Source organism: Apteryx mantelli, unplaced genomic scaffold (genome assembly GCF_036417845.1).
Source record: "Apteryx mantelli isolate bAptMan1 unplaced genomic scaffold, bAptMan1.hap1 HAP1_SCAFFOLD_20, whole genome shotgun sequence".
NCBI classification, from domain to species: Eukaryota; Metazoa; Chordata; class Aves; order Apterygiformes; family Apterygidae; genus Apteryx; species Apteryx mantelli.
The window spans coordinates 14,552,000-14,579,146 of NW_027118553.1; the positions used below are offsets into that span (position 1 = coordinate 14,552,000).

The 27,147-nt window shown below is 52.3% G+C and overlaps 1 protein-coding gene across 1 annotated transcript; it reads left to right on the top strand.

The window, feature by feature from the left end:
- Positions 1-2,479: 2,479 nt before the first annotated feature.
- On the top strand, positions 2,480-23,279 carry LOC136996045 (olfactory receptor 14J1-like; the record flags this gene model as incomplete). Its single annotated transcript, XM_067317041.1, has 3 exons — positions 2,480-3,007; positions 16,775-16,913; positions 23,155-23,279. Coding segments are annotated over 3 exons (792 nt in total), but the record flags the coding sequence as incomplete, so codon positions are not given.
- Between the last annotated feature and the right edge of the window lie 3,868 nt (positions 23,280-27,147).

Sequence of the window (27,147 nt, forward strand, 5' to 3'; positions counted from 1 at the left end):
AGTGACTCTGCCACCCGTGAGGGTCAGCACTCAGCCTGCCTGGGGAACTCCCTACGGCGCTGCAGGACAAAGCTCAGGGTGAGAGGAGCGACCCCCCAGCAGGGCAGGTTCATTCACCCATCGAGAGGGTGCTGCATGGATCAGGGCTGCTCACAGCTCTAGCTCATGCACAGGAGATGTCTGAGGAGTCTTTTCATGAGGAATATCAAGAGAAGGGCTACTTCAAAGGGAAGGAGCTTTATGTGTCAGTGCTTTCAGTTTTCTCCCTAATTTTAGCAGGGAGAGATTTCTGTTTTGGCAAGGAACTGGGACTCCTAAACCTCCACTCTCAAAGATTAATAGGTCTGTGAGAACCCTCATCAAGCCGCTTTATCCTCACCTTAGCCGACAGACAGCATTAGCATCACCTTTATGGCCTTATAGGAGTTTATGTGACCTGCTCCTTAGGACCTGCATGAACAGAGATGCCCCTGGACAGTGCTCCATCCTGGGAGGTTTCTGTAGGGCAGAACTGAGCACACAGAGGGTGAGAAGGGGCCTGGGAGCACTGACTAGGAAAAAATGCTGTGACAAAGAAAGAGCTGCCAGCAGGGACAGCTCCAGGCAGCAGAGATAGGCAGGGAATGAGAGGGAGCTGCCAGCAGAAACATTGTGGGAGAATGGATTTAGGTAAGTCATGGTCAGTACTTTTGATGCCAACATCTTCCTCTGAGCAAGCCCTCTGTGTCTCCTCTCCCACCCAGCAGAGCCTCTGCCCTGAAAGTTATGGAGTCCAGGGCATGAGCCATCTCCTCTGCAGCCAGACCTCTGGCATAGGAGAGGGGCCTCTCTCTTGCCACGGATCCACTTCATGCTGCCTGACAAGGGGACTGAGAGCGACTGCCCTGCGATGTCACCATCTGTGAGGTGGCATGCCCAGCTGGGTAAGGCTTTCCTGAGTTCCTATCTGTGTCTCTTTTCTGTTGCCTCCCTTGGCAGCAGGATCATGGGGTTGCTCCTTGTTTCTCCTCCTGTCCATGCTGCTCCTCTTCTTGCTCTCAGGCTCTCAGGGGTGGGGTTCAGACACTGATGCTGCAAGCTGCGTGACAGAGGGGTCTTCATGGGAACGAGGTTGCCCCAGCCCCCTTCTGATCTGTGGAGTTCCAGGGTTGGGAAGTGAGCTGACTCTCCCTTAAGGAGACACTATGTTCAGTCCTAATGGTCCTTTGACCATTTCCCTGTGGTGTCCTGCTGGGCTGCAACCTGCCCTCTAGAAAGGCACAGTTGTTTCATAGCATGCCTGTGATATCTGAGAGACAAATGAAGAAGGTGCAGAGCTGCTGAGAGTATGGAGATGGTGGTGGGAGGCAGTATATGGGCTTCTGAAAAGAGCCCTATGTGTCCTTGGCTAGAAGGGGAGTGTGGAGACCTCCCTCTGGTGCCCTGAGAAAGGCAGAGAAGGTTGGAGATCTGCACTTTCAAACTGGATTCATCTGCTCTCAGCAGGGGGTCATTTCTTTCTGGGGCAACCTATGAGTGTGATCGTCCTCCAGCTCAAAGAGTTGCAAGCACAGGACAGTTGGGAACAAGAATAATAGACAAAGTAGCTGTCCTCACTCTGCAGCAAGGGACAGGGAATCCATTTTTCCTGCCAAGGATTTCTACTCTCAAGGAACAGTCCTCAGGGGTGACAAGGACATCTGAAAGAAAATAAACAATATTAAAAAATCCCTAAAACTCTGTTTCTCAACCTTCATTCTTTACAAATCAGAGTGAAGATGCTGAAAAGCCTTTCTACATGATGGGTGGGTTTCACCTGACAGAAATTGTGAATGTCAGAGCTAGTCAACGCACCCCTTTTGCCCCATTCCCACTACTGTACAGCAGAACAGGCTCCTCTGGAGCCCATGGGCAGAGCTCCCTGCCCCTCACAGCAGCACACTTAGTGAGCACAAAGTGGAGCTCAAGCAAGGGAGCTGCACACAGATCCTCTCAGTAAATAGAGAGGCAGTGTGGGGGGTTGCATGAGAATTGGAAGATTTGCAGGGTTCTGCCTGAAAAGACTCTCCTAACTTCTCAATGTCTTTTCTTCTTTCGACAGTCCTTCATGTCCAGAAATAGCAAAATGTCCAACGGCAGCTCACTCAATGAGTTCCTCCTCCTGGCATTTTCAGACACACGGGAGCTGCAGCTCTTGCACTTCTTGCTCTTCCTGGGCGTCTACCTGGCTGCCCTCCTGGGCAACGGCCTCATCATCACAGCCGTAGCCTGCGACCACCACCTCCACACCCCCATGTACTTCTTCCTCCTCAACCTCTCCCTCCTTGACCTTGCCAACATCTCCACCACTGTCCCCAAATCCATGGCCAATTCCCTGTGGGACACCAGGGCCATTTCCTATTCAGGATGTGCTACCCAGGTCTTCCTGGCTTTCTTCTTCTTTGGAGGAGAGTATTATCTTCTCACAGTCATGGCCTATGACCGCTTTGTTGCCATCTGCAGACCCCTGCACTATGGTACCGTCATGGGCAGCAGAGCCTGTGTCAAAATGGCAGCAGCTGCTTGGGGCAGTGGTTTTTTCATTGCTCTTCTGCACACTGCTAATACATTTTCAATACCACTCTGTGAAGGCAATGCTGTGGACCAGTTCTTCTGTGAAGTTCCCCAGATCCTCAAGCTCTCCTGCTCAGACTCCTACCTCAGGGAAGTTGGGCTTCTTGTGCTTAGTGCCTGTTTAGTCTTTGGGTGTTTCATTTTCATTGTGCTGTCCTACGTGCAGATCTTCAGTGCTGTGCTGAGGATCCCCTCTGAGCAGGGACGACACAAAGCCTTTTCCATGTGCCTGCCTCACCTGGCCGTGGTCTCCCTATTTGTCAGCACTGCAGGGTTTGCCTACCTGAAGCCCCCCACCCTCTCCTCCCCAGCTCTGGATCTGGTGGTAGCTGTTCTTTACGCGGTGGTGCCCCCAACAGTGAACCCCCTCATCTACAGCATGAGGAACAAGGAGCTCAAAGACGCCCTGAGGAAAGTGATTTCATGGACATTTTTCAGCAGTGCTAACATTGCCTTTGCTCTCCACAAGTGATTTCCAGTGTATGCCAACCAGCCCTGAGCTTTGTTTGTTCTCTTTGTTTTTATTGTCACTATTACTACTATTATTACTATTATTACTGTTATTACTGTTGTTATTAATATTTGTTATCATGTTGCTGCACAAATGCTTGGATTCATTCCACTTTTACTGGGACTGCTCTTTCTCACCTGGTACCCACATAAAATTGTGTCTAACGCTGCATCAGAGCTGACTCCCGCACAGTATCTTTGTAATAAAGTAGCTTCTACCCAGTGCAGTGGCTGAAGGCTGGGCTTTTCTTCCAAAGCTGGTGTCAGGAATAGGCCCAAGGAATTGCATGTCAAAAGGACCTGCTGGGCAGAGTTGTCCATGGGTTTAGAAGCAAAAAGCTCATAATCATGTTCTGATGTCTTAGAGAGCAAGGGCTGGATTTAGGACTTGGCCATCACTGTCCAGTAGCAGCGGAGATAATGAATTGTGAATGATGATGTACACACCCAGGGCCATTCCACATGTTAAAGCACAGTGTCAGATGCCCGTCCTTCTGGAGGGGAATCTGGAGGTGCCAGGAGAGCTCCGGGAATCTCCTGGGACAGTGTGTGCCTGGGGTGGGCAGTGAGTGGAGCCTCACAAAGGGAGAGGTCCTCCAAGGTGGAGTTCCCTAAAGGTAAAACACTAAACCCAAATATCTATGGGCAAAGGAGGACTCTGCCATCCCAGCAGAGGCAGTGGGGACCCATGTGTCATGGTGAAGGGAGACTGGAGAGTGATTCATGTCATCAATGTGACACCAGGGGCAAGATGTAGAGGCGCACCTGGTCACAGCTAGTACCCTTGGAAATGCTCCCTAGTCCCTCCAAGCACCTGCCACATCCACAGTCCCTGGAGGGATTAGAGGCCCTGATTCCCATTTGGTTGGGTCTGCTTCTCACCCTGACCAGCACGGCTAGTGCAGAGTGACCCTGTGGCCCTGTGGCCCCACAGCCTGCTCACTCTGCAGAGCAACACCACCAGCTGTGCAGGGAACAAGGGAGGGGGTGTGGGAATGGCCAGTGAGATCAGAGGAGGGATTGGGAGAGATGAGAAGGAAGTGGAACTGGGCTTGAAATTGTCTTGGAGAGAAAAATGCCAACTTTTAATCCAAGACAGTGTTCAGAGTGTGGGCACACTAAAGCAAGCTCATGGTGCAGAGCCAGAAGTCCTTGCTCTGCTGGCCCTCCACATGGCCTGGGAAGTACCTGAAGAAGGATTAATGCTCCCCACGCTCCGACCTCATAGAGTCATCCTCCCTCCTGAAGGGTTCCACCAAAAGTAAGCCTGGGAGCCCTTGTGGGATCCTGCATTGAAGGAAGCAGCACCCAGGAGCCATATGAGTTTGCTGCTGTCCCTCAGGCCCTGTCCCCAGCACATCTCCTTCAGACAATCTCCCCCACCCTGTGTGTTGGTCCTCACCCCAAAAGTCACCCCCAGACAAGGCTCCATGCCCAGTTGGAGAACTGAGCATGCAGCTGTGAGCCCTGGGAGGACAAGCCCTCTCCTGGGTGCTCTGCAGGGCTGGCAGGGAGCAGGCAGAGGAAACCCTGGGGCCATCTACTGGGCCTGTCGACCATCCTCCTCTTACGGGGGGCCTCAGGCAGGGTCTGTCAGAACAAAGATGCAGCCCAGCTTGTTGTTGCATGAGCAGAGAGGAGAAACTGCCCCAGGAAACTCCTCCCAGACCCAGCCCCTCATACCAGCCATTTCCAGCACTGGCCATTCCCCATGGTGCTGGTGAGGGGTGATCTTGGAATGTGACCATCTCGGTCTGCCTGCTGGGCTCAGCACCTGTATGGGGGGAATGGCCAGCCCTGCCTGGCCTCTCTCCCTGGGCCCAGGCACCAGCAGACCCCAGCACATGGCCTTCCACTCACCCCGCGAGGACAGAATCAGGGCTGGGCAGGGGCTGGGGAGTGGTGGGAAGCTGCCAGGCTGGAGGGCCATGGGGGAACGGGTCACCGAGGACTGTCATGGGGACCATGCTGGGGGGATGTTTCCCCACCCCTGAACCCACACTGTGCTGTGCCATGCCTGCACAGTGGGGCCGTGGGGCCGCATGCAGGGCAGCAGAGTTGAGCCAGTGCAAGGATGAGGCACAGATGGGAGCCGCAACACTCTGGGAAGCTCCCGACAGTCGTGGAGGGGACTCACTGCTGCTAGCAGAGTTGGAGGTCTCTTAGGGGCTGCAGTCACCAGCACTGTTGGCCAGGACTCGCAGACCCAGCACAGATGGTTGGTGCCAAACACTGCAGCTCACAGTGCCCCTGCTCATGTTTCACCATCCTCTCTCAGGAGCACCACCGAGTGTGTCACTCCCTGCCCAGGTATGGAGAGGGGCTGCCGGAGGTCTTCTATTCTCACAGTTGCGGGTCCCAGCTCTGCCCTGGTGTCAGCCCACAGGCTCTGCCCTGGGTCATGTTATGTCTCCATGTTATGTCTCCTCTGAGACCACGTAGGGACCTGCAGCACATAGTTCCGCTTGGAGCTGGCCACCACGGCCTGCCTGCATGGTCCCAGGAGATCCCAGCTAGGCTTTGCTTGAAGGCAAGGTTGTGATTGCGCTTGGTCAACATAGATGGGATGGTCTGGCTGGGGGCCAAGGGGAGGAAAGGGCAAGAGACAACAAGCAGAAGTTGCAGCAAAGCAAATTTTGAAGGAGTTTAAGGAAAAAAATAAATAACCATGATATTTAAGCAGCACTGGGGCAGGGGCCAGGAGACCTTTAAAAACACGCCTAGAGAAAGCACCTACCAACCTGATCTAACTGTAAAGTTAGCCTGGCTCAGAGAACACTGTGGTCCTGCAGATCACTGTTGTGGGGCTGAGGCCTTGCTGGCATTTGTACTGCCTGGTCAAGCCTGTCCTCAGAGTCACACAATGAGTGAGTTCATCCTCCAAAGGAGTCTCTGCTCCATGGGCAACAGGAGTCAAACCAGTGCAGGGAGACTGCAGAAAAGTTCTCAGGAACACACCAGGCATTCAGGCCCTTCGACCGCTGAGGTGTCCCCAGACAGGTGCTTTGCCTCCTGGGTCTGAAGGGCTGAGAAATCTTTAGAGCCAGAGCAGATGGTTGTCCCACCTCCTGGGCTCATGGGTCACAGGGCAACAGCAGAGCTGTAGTGGCTGCAGGGAGGGAATCACTGCCCAGGGCATGAGCAGATCCCCCTCTGCCCTCCCCTCTCTCTTCACAACCCAGAACAGAGATCGTGTTTCCCATGTTGGCCCTCCCTGCCGGGCTGTATTCCCAGGTGGAGGGGATGCAGGCTTCCCACTGGGGAAATGCAGAAGAGCCCAGTCTCATCTAGAGGAGCAGGGTCCCACCACACCTGCTGGGTGGCCAGGGCTGCAGGCTGCAGACCCCACTCTGTTGCCCGCACACCTCCTGTCTGGGGCTGGGGGGTGCCCAACAAGGCAGGCATGCCTGGGGGTCTGGTGCCATTGGGGTGGTGTCCTTTGGACCAGCCTCTCTCTGTAAGGGACATGGAGCTTCTCCACCTCCATGTTAGTGGCAAAGTTAATGTACCAGATTGTTCTCTCTGGAGAGCTGAGGATTTAACTCTCTGGAGAAAGGGAAAAAGGAAACCACTTTTTTACATGGGACTTATACTATGCTTTCAATTCTCTACTGCCTTCTCCTGCTGTATCACCCCAGAAGTCCTTTGGCAGGGGCATTTTTGTTTTCTGACCCTCCATCTGACCCTGCTTTGGGCAGCAGATTGGGCTACAGGCCTCCTGTGGTCCCTTCAACCTGAATTATCCTAATAGCCTATGATTTCAGGCCCTATTTCAAGCACAGAGTAAATGTTTCTGGGACAGGAGTCACCTGTGCTTTCTGGACCATTCAAAAGAAGGCAGGTGAACACCTCCTCCTTCTTCCTTGTTGACTGTAAGAGCAGCCTGGGAGGCGCTGCCTCAGGCATATCTACATTATCCCTGAAGTTCTTTGCATCCACCTTTAACCACATGGAAGTCCATTGCCTGGATCCCCTCAGTGGTGAGGGGAGAAATGCAGGCTTTTCTGCAGGGTGAGTTCTCTACCTCTGTATTTTGCACTTCTCCGTAGATGGTGCCATCCTGCCCTTTCTTTCTTGCCTGAAGCTCAGGCTGGAAGGGGATGTGAATGTGGAGGTTGGCTGTCACTGCAGTGACCTTGAGATGGTGGAGAGGTAGGAGGAATGACAGAATCACTGTCCTGCACTGCAGCAGAGAGGATTTCATCTTGTTCAGGATCTGCTTGTCAGGATCCCATGGGTGACTGCCCTGGAGGGTAGAGGAGCCATGGAACGCTCTTGGATCTTCAGGGACAAAGTCCTCAAAGCACAGGAACACTCTAGTCTTCAGGAAAGTCCATCAGGGCCTGGCCTGAGGCTGGCATGGATGAGCAGGGACTTTGCAATTTAGAACTTGAAAAGGCAGAAGGAAGTGCACAGAGGGTTGGAAGGGGAATGGGCTACCCAGGAAGAAGACACAGCCATTGCGTGTGGTGGGAGGGATGGAGTTGGCAAGCCAAAGCTCAGCTGGAGCTGGAGCTGGAGCTGGAACTAGCAATGGATGGGGAGGGCAACCAGAAGGGCTTTTGTAAGTATATGAGCAGCACGAGGAAGGCAGCCAAGGAAAGGGTGGTCTCCCTGTACGGTGGGGCAGGGGACAGAGTAAGAAAGACAGGGGAAAGGCTGAGGAGCTCACTGCCTCTCTTACCTTGTCTTTTACTGGTCTTGTCTACTGACAGGCCTCCCTGGCCCACGAGGCCCTTGGCAGCATCTGTGTTAGCAAAGCCTCACCCATGGCAGAGGAAGATGCAGCTGGAGAGGACTTTTGCCCAGTGGGCACACACAAGTCCATGGGACCAGACAGGAAGCACCCCAGGGTGCAGGGAGAGGTGTCTGGAGTCATTGCTCTTGTTCATCTTTTAAAGGTCAGGGTAATCAGGGAGGTTCCTGATGACTCGGAAAAGGCAGACATCGCATGCATTTTCCAGAAGGGCAAGAGGGAGGATCTGGGCAACGACAGGCTGGTCCTCTTCATCTCAGGCCCTGGGAAGGTGATGGAGGAAATCCTCCTGGAAACCATCTCCAAGCCTATGAAGGACAAGGCCTGGAAGAGGCAGCATGCGTTGACCAAGGGGAAATGGAAACCATGCCTGACCAACCCGATTGCCTTCTGCCATCAGATGAATGGCTTTGTGCACAAGGGGAAAGCAGGGCATTTTGTGAAGCTTCCCTTTAGCAAGGCCTTTGGCACAGTACCCCATAGTCTCCTTAGGGGTAAATTGTCCAGATCTGCACTGGATCAATGGACCATAAGGCAGGTGGAGGACTGGCTGGAGCATCAGGCTGAAACACTGTCATCAGTGGTACAAGTTCCAAGTGGCAGCTGGTTTCTAGCGGCATCCCTCAGTGATCACCATGTGGGGCAGGACTGTTTAACATCTTGATGAATGGCCTGCACAGTGGATGGAGCGCACTCTCAGCACCTTTGTGGCCAATGCATGACTGGGGGGAGCCCCTGGGCAACCTCATCTAGTTCCCTCTGCATTGACCAGGGGGGTTGGGACTAGATGACGTCCAGAGGTCTCCTCCACCCTAAGTGCTGTGATTCACTGAACTGTTCCCTGGAGAGCTCTGTAAAGAGAGAAGAGGCCGAGGAAGAAGAAAGGAGAGAGAGGCAGAAGAAGAGATCTGAAACATGTCCATTTAAATAAAGTAGTTCCTCCAAACAAAGTTTCTCCATGCAGAGGATTGCCAGGAAATGTGTTTTGATGAATAATGTATCTCTGTCTATATATGTATACGCTCGCATAGACAGACTAATTCCTGTAGTGCATGAACATGGTGCTGCCAATGAATAAGAAAGAAAAAAATATTTGGCAATGATAAAAAGTGTGTGAAGTTTTGGAAATGAGGATTTTTTTTTGTCAATTATTGCATTGAAGATATTTTAGAGAGTCCTTTGAAACACTGCCTTAAAACGGGTATGTTGAGATTTGTGCAAATTTGTTCATCCAAAAATAGATGAAGCTGGTCACCCTGTTTTCCTCAGCAGTTGAGAGAGCCTGACACCTCAGAGTGTGACGTGCTCTGTGCGAAGAGTGAGGGGTGGCATGGACAGCCCTGGGCAGGGGGTGGTCTTCTGAGCACCGGGCTCTGTGTGAGACACAGCAATATCCTGTTTAGTGGTGTAGGCCTGATTATAACAGAAAAGTTTAGAAAATGACATTAACAATGAAACAAGAAAGGAATTAAGACAAAGATGGAAAGCAAAGAAATGTTTTCTTATACTTTCCAGCTTTTCATTTTTTTGTGCTCTTATTGTCTTTCTTGATTTGTTCTGTTTCAGTACACTAGTGTTCTGGGGAGATTATGCATTATCTTTCTGTCTGAAAAGGACAATGATTTTGAGAACTGTGGTGGGATGCAGTCACAGGGTCATGGACGGCTGGTGCCATTGCAGGTGCCCTGGTCCCCTCTGCCCAACCTCCATCTGCGGCTCTGAGGAGCTCTGGTCTCCCGCAGGTCCCCTGGGAGAGCTGCCAGGCCCAGGCAGGTGCCTCAGAGACACCGGAGCCTCTCCAAGTGCCACTGGGTGCTTGTGGTTGGACACCTGAGCTCTGCCTGGAAAGGTGAAGAGCTGTTTTCAACATTAAAAAAATAAATAAATGAGAACATTTTCATCATCTGAAAGGATTGAATGATTTTAAAAAAATGTCAGTGTTTTCCCATGATGACATAATGGAAATTTTGAGGAAGGGCATGAATCTCAGGGGAAGAAATGTTGATCTGCCCGTTAACATGCGTTACCACTGCTCTGTCTGTTATGCTGTGGATGTAGTCTCAGTGATCTCTCACATATTCCCACATCCCTGATTAAACTGATCATTTCTAAAGTCAACTGTTTGTCACATTATCTGGGCATATGCACTTTCCATAGTTTCCAGTCTTCCTCCTCCCCTTACTCTTTATTGTTCAGATACCTCCCAACTCTCCAGTTGCTGCTTTAAGCTTCAGGGAGTCTGAAGCTTGCCGTGTCTTTCAGGAGTCTAATTGTCTCTTCAATCAACTCCTTCATTGTATATCTATTCAGTCTTTCCTATCTCTTTGTGAAGAACATTTCAAGGAAGGTTTTTCCTTGTAGACTGTGGACCTCACTGGAGGCAACTTGGACTTGACATACAGTTGAGGAGTTTATTTTATTTCTTGTGACACTGGATCAAGTTTATTTGTGTTTGATCGCAATTAAGACAAATCCTTCTGTGCTGTTTGCAGCTAGTTGTCTAAGGAAAGCAGGTGGGAATTGGTGCACATGAGCTGTAACATTCAGCTCCAGCCTTGAGTGGAAAAAGGTTCGATTTGAACAAGAGTGATCGAAGTCCCCAGTGGCTGATGAGGGAACTGTCAGGGCTGGGGAGGTGGGGGGGCAGGTTGTCCATACATGTCTCCCATCAAAAGTACTGCTTTTCCTATATGTCCAGACTTCATTAGGAGACACTGTGGGTCAGTATGAATTGGAGAATGTGAGTATGACTTATTCTGAAAGCTGAAGAAGAAAGAAAGCTTAAAAGCAGACATCTTTCTTTTTCAGGTGCTCATTGAAATCTGCCTTCTTTCAAAACACTCCTGAAACCTCTCCAATTAGCCACACAAGAACTGGGAAACTGAAGAAAATTATGGGAAGAAGCATGGCTCCATAGGGGTTTTGGCATCTTAATGACCCCTCGGGTGTCTTTGGTGCTGAGCCCATGAACCTCCGATGCTGAGAGGAGACTGAAGAAACCTCTCAAGAAGTTTATGTCAGAAGCAAATCCCCAAGTTTCTTGGAGTGTTAATGGGTCCCACTGAGGGTCATTATCAACAAGAGCTCCCTGGTGGCTGATTAGAGCAGAAAGTTGGAGGCCCTGATTGCAGGTAGGCAAAGGCAGTGTGCAGGTGACTGTGATGCCAAGTCAACCTTGATGTGTGTTATCAAGCAGAGTGACCTGGCAGTGACAGCCAGCCCCTGGATAGGGTGATGCTTTCCCTCACATGTTGGTGAGGTCTCTTCCTAGGGGCAGTGTGTGGGTGTGTGTGGGGGTGCTGAGTGAAGGACAAATATGGCACCTCCTGGGCTCTGTGGAGGTGAGGAGGCAGCAAGGCCACAGTGCTTTATGGAAACAATGTCTTCTCATGGGCCTTGGTGGCAGAGAGACCAGCCATAGCAAATGGGACAAAGACCTCAGTTCCGTTAGAGGCTTTCAGCCTTGGCATTGCCCTCGGTCATCTCCACCACAGACTGTCTGGAGCTGTCCCAAAGCTGCACCTGTTTCCCTGCAGCCTGTACACACCCAGCCTGCTTCCCCACCTTGCTCTCACCCTGCGATATCCCTACCTCTCCTGTCATCTTCCTGTCCTCACCTGTTTTTCCTTGAAATACAAAGCCAGGGGCTGAACACAGACTCCCTCTGGGTGGCCTCTAGCACCACAGCACTACCCTTCGAGTGACATTTGCTTTTCCTAATGTCACAGCTAAACCCCACAAGCTGCTCTTGGTGGCTTTTTCTCCTTCTCATGCTGTTTCCCACTACCAAGAGAAGCTCCATCGTCTCTGAAACCACCCTTCAAGCAGTCACAGGCTCCTACTCTACGGCCATTTGCCTCCACTTCAGCAGCATAAAGAAGGCCAGGTCCCTGAACCTCTCCTCATGGACAGGATTATTCCTGCCTAGGCACAAGACTTGACACTTCTTTTGTGAATCTTCATAAGGTTCTGTTGTGTGAATCACCCGAGTTTCTCAAGATCCTTCAGCACTGAAGATCCTCTGTGTCAAAACAAGACAAAAACCAACAAAAAAAAACCAGCGCCAATGGATTAAGGGTAAGCAGCGGTGGGCTGTAGGAGAAGGGATCAGGATGGTAAAAGAGACAGACTTAAAAGGGGAGCAAGAAAAAAGATAAAGGTAATTAAAAGTGAAGCAAAGGACTGATCATGGCTGTTTTGGGGATTCCTGCCAAGAAGTCCTGCATCTGAACAATTCTGGCTAGAGGAGGAAAAGAAATGACCTTGCTCTCACTGCAGGATCTCCCCACCTTTACTGACATCCCACTGTCCTTGCTGGCTGCTCCTTGAAACACAAAGCTAGGGGCTGATCATGGAGTCCCTCTGGGTGGCCGGCTGCACCACAGCACTACCCTACGAGTGACATTCTTGTTATCTGAAGTGCAGTCTGAACCTCTCAAGATGCACTTTGTGGCTCTTTCCCCTTCTCATGCTGCTTCCCACTACCAAGAAAAGCTCCATCATCTCTGAAACCACCCTGTCACAGGCAGTCACAGGTGACTACTGCACTGGCCTTAGCCTCCACTTCAGCAGGCTAAAGCAGCCCAGGTCCCTCAGCCTCTCCATACAGGCCATGTGCTTCAGGCCCCCAACCCCACCTTGGCAGACCTCCTCTGGACCCTCCCAGTCGCTCCCCATTCCTCCAGCACTGGGCGTACCACAATGGGGCACACTGTTCCAGAGATGTGGCCACATCAGTGCTGAGTGTAGGGGGATAAGAACTGTCCTTGCCTGGGTGGCCATACTCTTCCTAATGCAGTCCTGTATGCAGCTGGCCTCATTTGTGGTGAGCATGCACCACTGGCTCATATGGCACCCCTCGTAATGTCCAGGGCCTTCTCCTCAGGGTCACTCCTCTGCTGGTCAGGTTCCTGCCTGTCCTGATGCACATGTTGTTCTGTCCCACTGAGGAGCCTTTCAAAGAGGACAGGATGTAGGGTAGACCCCTGCATACCCCACCTTTCCCTGGCTTCCTGGTCAAGCATGACCCATTCATGAAAACCCTCTGAGCTCCATCATCCACCCAGCTTTCTGCCCATCTGGATGTCCATTGGACATCCACTACTCTCCTCTCCTCCACAAGTGCAGGCCTTTTATCACAGAAGGCAATCAGGTGGGTCAGGAATGATTTACCTAACTGTATTGTTGTCCTGCATTAGGCATTGTGCTCTTCTGTAATGGTGAAAGGAGGTTCCCACTAGGAGATCAAAGCCTGCAGTGCCCAAGGCCAGGGAGAAACAGCTGAGCTGTGTCAAAATGGCAGGAGAGGGGATTGCTGCCTGAGCTGATTTATAGCACCATGGGGCCTGTGACAGAAGTGAATCCATCTCCAGGCAGGACAAGGTTGCACTGAAGAAGTCCCTGGCCCTGGGCAGCCTGTGATCCAGCCACCCTGAGGTCATCATTAGCCTAGTCCCTGTTCATATCCTCTGGCGGGGTGAGAAGAGGTTTGGGAGGAGGAGAAGATCTAGAAGGGTTTGAGAGTGCAGGGACTAGAGCAGAGACATTGGTGTGATGTGCCTCCCATTTATGCAGCACACATGGATGTAGACGGGATGGACTTTCCCTAAAGGCAGGTTGTCATTTGTCTGGGCACATGTAGGAAAGCCAAGATGCCGTGGGGCACTTGCCCAGCAACCAATCCAAAGGGGCATGGTTTTATTTTAGGTCTCATAATGTATCTGCGAGAGACATGTGGTTGTGCTGGACACCCCAGGCATCTGAAATGGCCCTACCAGCCTATTTCTGTGTCATGAAATCAAGTGTCTGCACTGAATTACTATAGCTGTTTGTAACATTGGGATCTTCATCTGTCTCAGCTTCCTAGTGAGTGGGGCTCTAGTTGTAGCAGGCATCTAGTGTCATTTCAGATGGCCAAGAAAATTCCCCACCTCCCCCCACCTCATGCTCTAGGAGAATGCAGGTCTCCCAGTTGCTCCATCAGAGCAAGCAAACACTGGCACATACCTGGGACCACCTCTGTCTCTTCAGCGTCCCCAGGTGTTTGTGTGTGAGCAACTGACTCTCATCCTCCATCTCCAGTGATTACAATGGCAGCTTAGACAAAGAGCTTCCGTGCAGACCTCTATGTTGTGCTCACTTCAGTTTTGGGAAGGAGAATCCCACCTCCTGTGAGTGTGTGGAGTTCACGGGAGGGATCTGAATCCCACTGCATCCCAAGGGCTTCTATATAGGCATGAGATGCCCAGATTGACTCATCTGAATCAACATCTGAATAATGTGTCAATGAGCTCCCTTCTTGTCCCTGCCAAGGTGTTCTGCCTAGTCAAGAGAGGGGAATCGGGGCTTCCAGAGTGGAAAATTTCCACCTTTCATAGATAGTCATCCTATGATGAAATAAAGTGCAATGCTGGAATCAGTCTCTCTGCACTCTTCAGAAAGGGACAATAGGTGATTATTTTAGTCTACTTCAGCGAACGTTTCCCAGGAGGAGGGAGCAGAAGGGACAGGGAAATTAATGTCTTCAGCTGGGCCTCTGCTCCTGAGAGGGGCCAGGCCTTGGGGATGGAGGGAGCTCATGGCAACCTGGCAGCACTGTCCAGAGACAGCCGCGTCCAGCAGCAGCTCCTCTGCAAAGAGCAGCAGGGTTCTGCGCTCTGCCTGCTGCTGCTGACATGAGATGAGACAGAGAGATGTGAACTACACTGTGGAGTGGGAGGAGAGAGGAGAGCTCATTGTGGGAGAAATCTTCACAGCTCTTGACACAGTAAGTCTCTGGCTGCAGGGCAGTGCTGCGGAGGCTCCTGGAAAGGTCCTGAAACCCATCCAGTCACATAATTGGATTTTTAAGGATCCATCTCCCAGCTTCTCCTGTGCAGAGCAGGGGGAGATGCTTTAGAGCAGGGATTCCCTGCCACAGGGACAGGGCATCCTGCTACCTACTCCCAGGGACGCTGCAGGTGTGTGAAGCCTGGGTGTGCACACAGGTCTGACCAGGAACGTAATTCAGAGCAGTGTCGCTGTGCCCCAGGGTGCTGTGTGCCCAGAGTAGTAACTCTGCTGCCTGCAAGGGTCAGCACTCAGCCTGTCTGGGAAATTCCCTACAGCGCTGTGGGGAGAAGCTCTGGGTGGGAGGAGAGACCCCCGTCAGGGCAGGTTGAGCCTCTTCTCAAGAGAATGCTGCATGGGTCAGGGCTGCCCACAGCTCCAGCTCACTCCCAGGACATTTCTGGAGGGGCCTTTCCAAAAGGAATGCCAAGGCAGGGGATAAATTAAAAGGGGATACATGAAAGGGAAGGAGCTGTCATGAGCCTGTGCTTTGAGTTATTTTCTGTTTGGGTGGAGTGAAATGGGATTGGATCTGTCAGGTTCAGACAGGGAATGGAGGCACCAAAACAGTGACATTGAGACAGGATCAGTTCTGGGAAGGACTCAGCAAATGCCTTCATCCACCCCTCAGCCTAAGGACAGAGCCAGCATCACCTTTCCAGCCTCAGCAAGGTTTGTCTCACCTGCTCCAAAGCACCTGCAAAAAAGAAGGTGCCCCTGGGCAGAGCCCTTCATCCAGGAGGTTTCTGCAGGGCAGAGCTGAGCACCCAGCGGGTGGGATGGGGTCTGTGAGCACTGAGAGGGGAGAGACGTGGGGAGAGAGAAACAGCTCCCCACTTGGACGGCTCCAGGCAGCAGAGTCATGTTCAAAGTGTGAGAGGAAATTATCTACTGCAACACCTCCTTTCCTCTCCCAGCCAGCACAGCCCTCTGCTCTCAAGGCTGTGGGGTGCAGGGCAGGAGTCATTTCCTCAGCAGCCAGACATGCAGGAGAGGAGACACTCCTGAGTGCCCCTCTGTCCCTCCCTGTCCCTTCCTCCCTCTCCACAAATATCATGGTATTGCTCCATTTTTCCCATCTGTCCATGCTGCCCTTGTGCTTCCTCTTGGACTCTCTGGGCAGGGGGCTTTCTGATGCAGTTCAGACACTGATCCTGCGGGTCCTGCCATGCAGACGTGTCCCTGACAGTGAGGTGCCCAAGTGCCCCTCTAAGCTGTGGGTCTCCAGGCAATGCAGTATGGGGGACCAGGAAAGAGCCAACTGTCTCATCAGGACTCCCCATCCTTAGGACATTCCGCCATTTCCCTGGGGTGTCTGGCTGGGCTGCAAGCTGCCCTCCACAAGGACACAGCTCTCCCATTGCAGCTGCGTGTTATCTAGGTGCCCCAGGCAGAAGCCACCTAGATCCTGAGGCCACGCTGAGACATGCTGCTGGGTGGCTGGATGTGGGCAGCTGGAAGGAGCCTGATGTGTTGCTGGCTAGAAGGGGAGGGCTGAGACCTCCCTCCCATCCCCTCAGAAAGAGTGCTGATGGGCACTTTGCAAGTGCATTCCTAACATGAGTGCAAGTGTCCTCCACCTCCGAGGTGCGAGCACAGGGCAGCTGGGACCAAGGCAGATGGACAGGCCAGCTCTCCTCCCTCTGAACTACCTCCTAATCCTGGAGGATTTCTACCTCCAGGAATCCTCCTCAGGTGTGACTGGGTCAGCTAAAGAAAAGCAAAGAAATCTTAAAACTATTAATGAACCCACATTATTTAGAAGTGGGAGTGAAATGCTGCAAATGCCTTCAGCATTATGAGTGGATGAAATCTGACTGGAACTTGGAATATCACAGTTCAGTCAGCCCTGTTCCCATGTCAGCAGTGCTGTAGGTCAGGGCTGACTCCTCTGGAGCCCCGTGGGCAGAAATCCCAGCTCCTCATGGCAAACTCAGCCAGCACAAACCAGAGCTCAAGCAACGGAGCTCCATGACAGTGCTGCTGAGATCGGGAGAAGTAATGTGTGTGTGTTTGTGGGAGGTTATGAGAAATTTTTGCTCAGCGAAGTCTGCCCTAACTTGTCAATGTCTCTTCTTCCTTGGACAGTTGCTCTGTGCCCGAAAGGAGCAAATGTCCAACGGCAGCTCCCTCAACGAGTTCCTCCTCCTGGCATTCGTGGATAGACGGGATCTGCAGATCTTGCACTTCTCACTCTTCCTGGGCATCTACCTGGCTGCCCTCCTGGGCAACGGCCTCATCATCACAGCCATAGCCTGCGACCACCACCTCCACACCCCCATGTACTTCTTCCTCCTCAACCTCTCCCTCCTCGACCTTGGCACCATCTCCGCCACAGTTCCCAAATCCATGGCCAATTCCCTGTGGGACACCAGGGCCATTTCCTACTCAGGATGTGCTGCCCAGGTCTTTTTCTATGTCTTTTTCCTTTTGGCTGAGTATTCTCTTCTCACTGTCATGGCCTATGACCGCTACATTGCCATCTGCAAACCCCTGCACTACGGGACCATCATGGGCAGCAGAGCTTGTGTCAAAATGGCAGCAGCTTCCTGGGCCAGTGGTTTTCTCAATGCTGTGATGCACACTGCTAAAACATTTTCAATACCATTCTGCCAAGGCAACACAGTGGACCAGTTCTTCTGTGAAGTTCCCCAGATGCTAAAGCTCTCCTGCTCAGACTCCTACTTCAGGTTGGTTTGGGCAGTTGTGATTAGTGTTTGTTTAGGCTTTGGGTGTTTCATTTTCATTGTGCTGTCCTATGTGCAGATCTTCACTGCCGTGCTGAGGATCCCCTCTGAGCAGGGACAACACAAAGCCTTTTCCATGTGCCTGCCTCACCTGGCTGTGGTCTCCCTGTTTGTCAGCACTGTAATATTTGCCTGAATGAAGCCCCCCTCCCTCTCCTCCCCAGCTCTGGATCTGGTTCTGGCTGTTCTGTACGCAGTGGTGCCTCCAACTCTGAATCCCCTCATCTACAGCATGAGGAACAAGGAGCTCAAAGACGCACTGAGGAAACTGGTTCAGTAGGTACAATGTCAGCACCAATAACTCTCCCATGCGCATCTGCTCCTCATTCCCAGGGTATTTGGCAACATAGCTAGGTGTTGCTCATGTCTTTTTTTCTCACTTACTTTTCACTCTTACATTCTCCTGAAAGAAAACATATTTTGCTTTGTGCCACTTGTCCTCAGGAATTTCTCATTTGAATTGATTGAGAGACTGTGTTGAAGCAGGAAGCCAGGCTTCTCCCTTCATCAGCAGTCGGAGGAACCTCCGAGCCCACTAGTCTGAGCTCCTTGGATGTCTTCAGTGCAATGAGGAGAGTTTCCCTTTGCAGTGTGTCTTTTGGTGCTGACACCAAGGGAGCTCAGGGGCACAGAGTCAGGCTCAGACGAGCACAGGTGGCGTGAGACCATGGGTCCTGTGTCTGTTAGGAGAGCTCAGCTCCTGTGGCCACAGTCAAGGCATGATCTCACACCCCTCTCCTGTGAGGATGGCAGCTGGCTGTCACCATGGGCTGGTCCCTTCCCTCTACAGAGCTCCAACAGTCAAAGCAGAGTGGGAGTGGAAAGGAGGAGAGTCTGTACGAAGTCTGTGGGGACAGACCCTCTGCTCCTCAGGACCGTTTCCCCACTGCCACAGCAGGCATTTCCTCACTGCAGCCTTCACTTGGGGACTGCAGCTTTCTTGGAGACACATCCACCAACAGCAGCAGGACTTTTTTTTCCAGGGATTTTCTCCTCATTTCCACACTGTCCTCTGTGGTCTGATATGTGTATATGGACCCAGTGCTCTTGTAACGTGGTGGTGGTAGGTTTGTGCTTCCCTGTGCGTTCCTGTGAGCTCAGGCAGGACCAGGCATTGGGCGCATTTATGAGAGACCTGGCCTCCAGAATAACCTTTCCATAATAAAGGGGGATTTTGTGGTGAATCAGTGAGTGAAGCCTCACAAAGTGAGGGATGGTCCACAGAGGAGTGACCAGAAGGTAGAGCACTAAATGCAGGTATTCATGGGAAAATGAGGGCTCTGCAATCCCCAGAGAGGCAGTGGGGACCCAGGAGGTGCAGGGAAGGGGCACTGGAGAGTGATTCCTGCACCCTCAGTGAAACACCACAGGCTGGAGCTAGTCCCCACTGTCATGCTACGACACCCACCCAAACACATCTCCTGCCATTGCAAATGCCCTGGGGTCACGCTGAGAACTGTCCATGAGCACAGACATGTCCCAGCAGTATTAGTGGTGGTGATCCCTGTCTGGCTGGGCCTGCTTCCCTTCCTGACCAGCATGGCCAGAGTTGAGTCAGGAATCACCCCATGGCCTCATGACCCCACAGCCACTTACTTTGCAGAGCAGCACCGCCAGCCCAGGGTCCTGTGGGGAGCAGAGGGCAGGGGTGCAGGAATGGCCAGGCCAGCACGGACACACTGACCTGCACCCTTTCCTTGCCAACCTGCTCCACCACTTCCTCGCTTGACTCTTGGTCATCCTCTTCCTCCTCTCGTTCCCAGTGTAACGCTCCCCTTACCAGGTTTGCCAAGCTGTCAGCAAAGATGCTCTTGCCCTGCTTGGTCAGCCTGACCCAATGTCTTCCAAGCAAAGAGGGCTCCATGGTCATAAAACCAAAACCCTTTTGCTGACACCAGCTGTGCAACTAGTTGTTCACCCACAGGATCTGTCCCGACCTCCTCAAGCCCTTTGCCCTCACCAGCAAGATTGAAAAGAAAACCACCTGGTTCCCAGATCCACCAGTCATCGCCCCCAGAGCCAGGCAGTTGTGCTTGATGCTTTGCAGGTCTCCCCGGGCAGTGCCTTTGGTGCCCACATGGATGAGCAGCACAGGATGATAGGGTAAAGGGCAGACAAACCTCGTTCCTCTTCACTGACAGGCCTTCCCACTGTGACAGAAATGCTCTCACAATCACGATCTCAGACAAGTCGCCTTGACCTCCACGCCCTCTTTCATCCATCCAGGCTCTCACTACTCCTGGCTGGGCTTTGTTGTTTACTGCAGGTCCTAACAAACCCACACACCTGCCTGCCTCCTCCCCATGGACTTCAGTGACACCACTAAACTCCCTGGCACCTTCATGCCCTTGGTGTCCCCCAGAAACCCTGCAAGCCCAAGGACACCTCAACACCACCCCATAGCTGTGATCTTCCCTTAGCAATGCCCTGACCCCCAAATGCTGTGAGCTTCCCCCAGCAGTGCCCTGACCCTGCCCTGCATTAAGCACAGGGAGACACTTCTCGGTCAGACTTGTAGAAGAGCAGAGACAGAGACATCGGCCAGACTTTCTGCCTCTCCCCACCATGGGAGACCAGACCACAGAGCGGGGCAAAAACACAGTCCCCGCAGCTCAGCCAGGACCTGATCCCCACACTCGTGGGGACACAGTTCTGACAGCAGGGCCACCACATCAGCTTCCCAGGAGGTGTTTCCCAGCTGGAAGCAAAGCTCCCATCACCAATCTCCCACAGTCCTTTCAGGTCTTCAGCAGACACCAGTTCCCCAACTGGTGGAAACCTGAGCTCATGCAAGTGGAGCTCTTCAAGTACGTGAGGACATGCTGCAGAGCTCTCAAGCCCTGCCCCGAGAAGGAGTTGGAGGTGGGAGCAGGGCAGCGTCCTGGGAGCGCTGCAGGATGAGCAAGTGGACTTGACCAGAAAGGAAGAGGGGCAGGAGGATGCTGACCAAGACCTTTTACAATGGGAGGAGTTGGAGAAAGACACCTCCATCCACACGAGCTGGGTCAGACCAGCCTCCTGAACGTTGCCCCAGACACACACATGGCACCAGAATGAGCCCTGCTCGCCCAGCAAAACCAGCAGCTTCTCCCTTGGCCAGGGGCCTTCCAAACTGGGTGAGCAAGGAGTGCAGGGTGGGACTGACCATCAAAGGGAGCTGGACATGTGAGCTCTGTCTGGGGTGAGCATGGTGGGTGTGGACAGCTTTTCCCCCCAGGGTTTCACTGGGTCAGGTCCATCTCAAGAGAAAGACTAGTGCGGGCAATGCCAGTGAAGCCAGAGAGAGCCGCAGAGAAACCCGTTCAACCGTTCCCAGAGTCACAGAGCCGCTGGGGTGGCAAGGGGCTTCTGGAGGTCTCTGCTCCAGCCCCTGCTGCAAGTGGAGCTGACAGAGCAGGTTTCCCTGGGCCTGGTGCCGTCAAGGTGTGTCTGTCTCCAAGGATGGATACCCTACGACTCTGAGCCCCTCGTCCAGTGTCCTGTCAAGTTCCCTCTGAAGAACAGCCCTGGATACCCGCCACTGTTGTGACCATCCCTGAGAGTGCCCTGCTCCCCCTGCCCACTTTGAGCTTCCCCCAAAAGTGTCCTACCCCCACCCACTGCTGGGAGCTTCCTCTGACAGTGCCCTGCACCCACGTGGGGTTTCTACCCAGGCTGGTTAGCTGCCCAGGCACCTCCAGAGCAACAGTGACATGAGTCTCAACTCATCTGCTGTGGCATTATGTGCAGCAGCACCTCCCTGGCCTCTGTAGAATGCCAAACTGAGAGCTGTGCGTGGACATCCTGGCTCTGGATGGCCTCGCTGGCTGTCCCAGGGATTGACACACAGCTGTGTGAAGCATAAACATCCAGCGGCACTTGGAGAGGTCCCTGTGTCTCTGAGGTACCTGCCTGGGCCTGGCAGCTCTCACAGGGGACATTGCTGGCTCATGCTTAACTTGGTGTCCACCAACACTCCCAGGTCCTTCTCCGCAGAGCTGCTTTCCAGCAGGTCAACCCCCAACCTGTACTGCTGCATGGGGTTATTCCTCCCCAGGTGCAGGACCCTGCACTTGCCTTTGTTGAACTTCATGAGGTTCCTCTCTGCCCACCTCTCCAGCCTCTCCAGGTCTCTCTCAATGGCAGCACAGCCCTCTGGCGTATCCGCCACTCCTCCCAGTTTTGTGTCATCAGCCAACTTGCTGAGGGTGCACTCTGTGCCTTCATCCAGGTCTTTGATGAAGAAGTTGAACAGGGCTGGGCCCAGTCCTGACCCCTGGGGGACACCGCTAGCTACAGGCCTCCAACGAGACTTTGCGCCAGTGATCACAATGCTCTGAGCTCTGCCATTCAGCCAGTTCTCAATCCACCTCCCTGTCCACTCATCTATCCCGCACTACCTGAGCTTGCCTATGAGGCCAAGCACAGTCCCCAGGGTGCAGGATCCAGAGATGGTGTGAGGGACTGAAGAACCTCCTGTCAGCCAGTCTGTGTGGGCAGGGATGGGACTGGGTTTGTGGCTCATCAATGAACCTCACAGCTGCCTCCTGCAAGGATGCCTCAAGGTTCTCCAAGTGCAGCAGGCTCTGGTGCAGGTACTGCTCCACTCTGCTCCTCTTTCTCAGCCAGCTGGAGACAGCACAAGGCCAGGGGGTTGCTACTGAGCCTCCCCAGAAGGCCAGGCCTGTCCCTCCTCACAGGACCGGCCTCCTCTTCCTTCCTGTTCATGACTCCCAGCTAGAAGCTATGTGGTACCGAGGTTCAGAGGGAGCAGAGGACAGACTGTGGGTTTCCTGAGAGGCCTGCAGAACAGCAGAGATAGATTGGGAGATGCCACCAGATCTGGGGCAGGACACCCTGTGTCCCCCTCATCTTGGCAAGGCTCCAAGCCTTTCCCAGCCCAGAATGGGAAGATGCAGCTTGGGTCTGTCCCTCACTGAAGGCAGAGGCAGCCTGGACATGAGAGGAGGGTTTGCCACTGTGAGGCCTCACCCTCTCCAGGCGCAACTGTCCCCCACCCTGGCCGGAGGTCAGAGCTGGGGTACAAGCCTCTGTGGAGGCAGCCTGAAGAATGAGGGCTGTCGGCAACAGCAGGGCAAGCTTCCCTGGGCTCTGTCTCCCTCTCCCTCTGGAGAGAATTTCTTCTGAGGATAAAACCAATCATTCTTTTTCAAACCCTTGAGTTCTGTGTTCTTTGAATTTCATACTTGACCCTATTTAAGGCAAGAAGCCTCTTTTCATACCTACAGGTGTTTATTTTGACAAAGGCACCTATGTGCATTCTAGTCTGGTAGCCTAGAACATCTTCCAAGAAATTGAACTATACTTGCATCTTGTGTTGTGACCAAGCAATCAATTCCTACCTTGGAAGAAGGTTCAGGGAAGAACGTAGGGTGTGATGGACCACAGCTGCTGCAAAGCAAGCAGAATTTGTCTCAGCACAAAGGGAACCAGAGGGTGGCCTTTGTTTTAGGCCACCCTCCAGACTCATGCAAACACCTGAAGGCTGGAAATAAATCCTTGCCGGAGCAGAAATAATTATCAGTAGAGGGAACGTGCACCCCACCTGAGCTGCAACTGGACTAGCAAGCCTTGCTGGTTTGAACCACTGGTTTGCTACTTTCCCCTTTCCCAGAGAGATGCAATCTGATAATGGAACACATCTGAAGAATAAAGAACTGCAAACGCAATGTGCTTCAAACAGAGGTCAGCAGACTTTTCACCTATGGTATCACCCTCCAGGTAATGGGATAGTAGAAGGATGGAGTGGACGACAGAATCAACAGCTGCACAAGAGTGACTCTTCTCTCATAGAATACTTCGAAGTGGGGATCCCATTTGTGGGAAGTTGTAAGGCGGCTAAATAAACGACAAACTCCCATGGGAAGTCCCATAGATAAGGGGTTTGTGTCCCTAGCTGCATGAATTCCTGTTAAAACAGAAATAAAACCCTATCAAAGTCCTGGAGGTGAGGCTGTGGTTAAGCATCAGCTCAGGGATCAATCTGGGTGACTCTGCTCTTTCACCATGGAAAAGGAGTATGGGATGTTGTAGACACTGAAAGGAGTAAGTTAACCATAAGTGAGGCTTGGATTATGTCCAAGACCTAGGTGTCTTCTCTTGCAGGGAGATGGGTTGTTACCTACTAACTGTGGGAACACTGGTAACTGGAAAAAAAAAACCACCTGAAACGTGTCTCTAACAGGTTCTGCCTTTTCACGTTGCCCATGGGACAACTCGGGTATTGAAGATCAGTCACAACCCATCTTCAAAACTATAGTTACAAGAGAAATATCATCTGTAATAGCATGAGGTCAAGGACTGACAGTAGGCAATAATGTTACACTAATCCTAAGATCTAGAGTTAGTCTAAATGTCGCTATATGGAAGAACACGCTGGCTGGGAAGCTGCACATGGTTCTGACAATAGAGTGAGATGGGTACTCCAGACATGGAAGGCAACAACCATTGTAACGTGACCTATGTTTTTGACCAAATCACCACACAGACTTCTGGTTAACTTCTCATATAACTGAACAAACAATGCCTTTTTTTGCACCATTTAATCCATCAGTAACACTTGGAGTAACCTTCCATCAGCTCGACAGCTTTCTCAACAGAACACCGAGGTTCCTCAACATTGGTTGGAAACTGGAAAACGCTTAGAGGAAAGGGAAGGAACGATGATATATAATACAATGAATGGATTCAGTTGGTGAAAGTGTCCAGCAACAGAGCAGCCTGCCCTGAGTTGACACACAGAGAAACAGGTTTTCTTTTATTCCTCCCTTCAGGCACACAATTGTTCCTTTGCTCTTCTCCAGAGGCGTCCCTGCTCCCCAGAGAGCCTTTCCCCAGTCAGTGTGTCCATGCTGGCCTGCCCAGCCTCTCCTGCACCCCTCTGCTGTACTCCCTGGATTTGTGGTGCTGCTCTGCAGGGCCAGCAGGCTGTGGGGCCCCGGGGTGACTCCACACTGGCCGTGCTGGTCAGGGTAGACCCGGCTGGCGCAGCATCACTGCACCTGACAACGCCCTCCCCAGGCGTCTGTGGCTGTGGAAGACGCTCAGAGCAATCAGAAGGCATTTCCAAAGGCTCAGGATGGGGTCAGGTGTGTCATTAGATTCAGTCATTCTTTTCACTGTAGGTGACATGAACCGCTCTTGAGGCTGCCTTCCCTGTGCCTGATGAGTCCCCACTGCCTCTCCTGAGATTGCTGAGCTCTCATTCAGTGCATTCTTCAGTTTAGCCCTTTACTGTGGGTGGCTCCACTTGGTTTTGGGAGTCTCCACTCAGTGCCCATCCCAGGCAAATGCTATCCCTGCAGATCCCCTGTGCTCTCTGGGTGGCTCCATATTCCCTTCCAGAAGGATGGGCATCTTTCACCAGGCCTCTAATATTTGAGACAGCCAACAGCAGATACCTCTTGAGCACTCACCCTCTCCAGGTGCACTGGACACCCACAAGTGAGGGCTGAATCCAGCCCTCATTCCCTCACACATCACCCTATGAGCACATCCCCCTTAGCCCATGGAAAACCCAGGCATGGCAACAGGGCCCTTTCGGGTGCAATTCCCTGAGTGCATTCTTGGCTCCAGCTTTGGAAGAAGAGCCCAGTCCTCAGGCAGTGTACTGAGGAAATCCCCTTTTATTACAGAGGTGCTGCAAGGGAGGCCAGCTCTGACACAATGCTCAGCAGATTTACAGAAAGCCTCTGAGTCAGAGAGATGGGTTTTGTGCCTCTGGAGAAGGGAGATGAATTCAGATATTGTGTACAAACATGCTTATCACAGACAGAATGTCCAAACCACAAATGTTGCCTGAGATCGCTTGGAAATCACTTGTGAGGAGAGATGGGCAGCTTATTGCTGCTGAAACAGTACCAACTGAACCAGTTTCCTCAGTGCGTCCTGGAGCTCCTTGTTCCTCATGCTGTAGATGAGAGGGTTCACTGCTGGAGGCACCACTGAGTATAGAACAGCCACTACCAGATTCAGAGCTGGGGAGGAGATGGAGGGGGGCTTCACGTAGGAAAACATGCCAGTGCTGACACACAGGGAGACCACGGCCAGGTGAGGGAGGCACGTGGAAAAGGCTTTGTGTCGTCCCTGCTCAGAGGGGATCCTCAGCACAGCTGTGAAGATCTGCACATAGGACAGCAGAATGAAAACAAAACACCCAAAGCCTAAACAGACACTAAGCACAAGTGCCCAAACTTCCCTGAGGTAGGAGTCTGCACAGGAGAGCTTGAGGATCTGGGGAATCTCACAGAAGAACTGGTCCACTGTGTTGCCTTGGCAGAGTGGTATTGAAAATGTGTTAGCAGTGTGCAAAAGAGCAATGAAAAAACCACTGGCCCAGGCAGCTGCTGCCATTTTGACACAAGCTCTGCTGCCCGTGAGGGTCCCATAGTGCAGGGGTCTGCAGATGGCAACGTAGCGGTCATACGACATGACAGTGAGGAGATAAAACTCTGCTGCTAATAAAAAAAGGAAGAAAAAGAACTGGGTGGCACACCCCAGATAGGAAATGGCCCTAGTGTCCCACAGGGAATTGGCCATAGATTTGGGGACAGTGGTGGAGATGGAGCCAAGGTCGAGGAGGGAGAGGTTGAGGAGGAAGAAGTACATGGGGGTGTGGAGGTGGTGGTCGCAGGCTACGGCTGTGATGATGAGGCCGTTGCCCATGAGGGCAGCCAGGTAGATGCCCAGGAAGAGCGAGAAATGCAAGAGCTGCAGATCCCATGTGTCTGCAAATGCCAGGAGGAGGAACTCGTTGAGGGAGCTGCCGTTGGACATTTCGCTCTCTCCAGGCATGGGGGGCTGTCCAAAGAAGAAAAGACATTGAGAGGTTAGAAGAGACTTTTCAAGTAAAAAATCCCCAAAATGTTCCAGTTCTCATGCAACCCCCCCACTTTGCCTCTGTCTTTATGGGGAGGATCTGTGCGCAGCTCCCTTCTTTGAGCTCCACTTTGCACTGGCAGAGTGTTTTATGAGGAGCAGGGACTTCTGCCCATGAGCTCCAGAGGAGTCAGTCCAGCTGTACAGTGTGGGATACATAGGAATGGCGGTGACTAGCTCTGACAGTCACAGTTCCTGTCAGGTGAAATCCACTGGGCATGTGGAAGGGCTTTTCAGAATCTGCACCACCACTTCTAAAGAATGAGGGTTGAGGAACAGAGTTCATGGGATTTTTTAAAAGTGTTCATTTTCCTTGAGATGCCCCTGTCACCCCTGCGGAGTGATCCTCAAAGGCAGCAATTCTCAGCATTTCTGTGGTGAATCCTGAGAAAAATGGATTCCCTGTCGCTTGGTGCAGAGTGAGGACAGCTTGTCTGTCTATTAGCCTTGTTCCCAGCTGTCCTTTGCTCGCACCTCTTGGAGCTGGGGGATGATCACTCCCATATGTTGCCCTAAAAAGAAACCAGCCCCTGCTGAGAGCAGACGAGTCCAGTTTCAAAACCGCAGATCTCCAACCATCTCTCCCTTTCTCAGGGCACCAGAGGGAGGTCTCCACACTCCCCTTCTAGCCAAGGACACACAGGGCTCTTTTCAGATGCCCATATACAATTTCCCAACACCATTTCCATACTCTCAGCATCTCTGCAGATTCTTCACAGGTCTCTTGGACATCACAGAGATGCTATGAGGCAGCGGTGCCCTTCTGGAGGGCAGCTCAAAGTCTGGCAGGACATGACAGGGAAATGGTCAAAGGACATTAAGGACTGAAGATGGCCT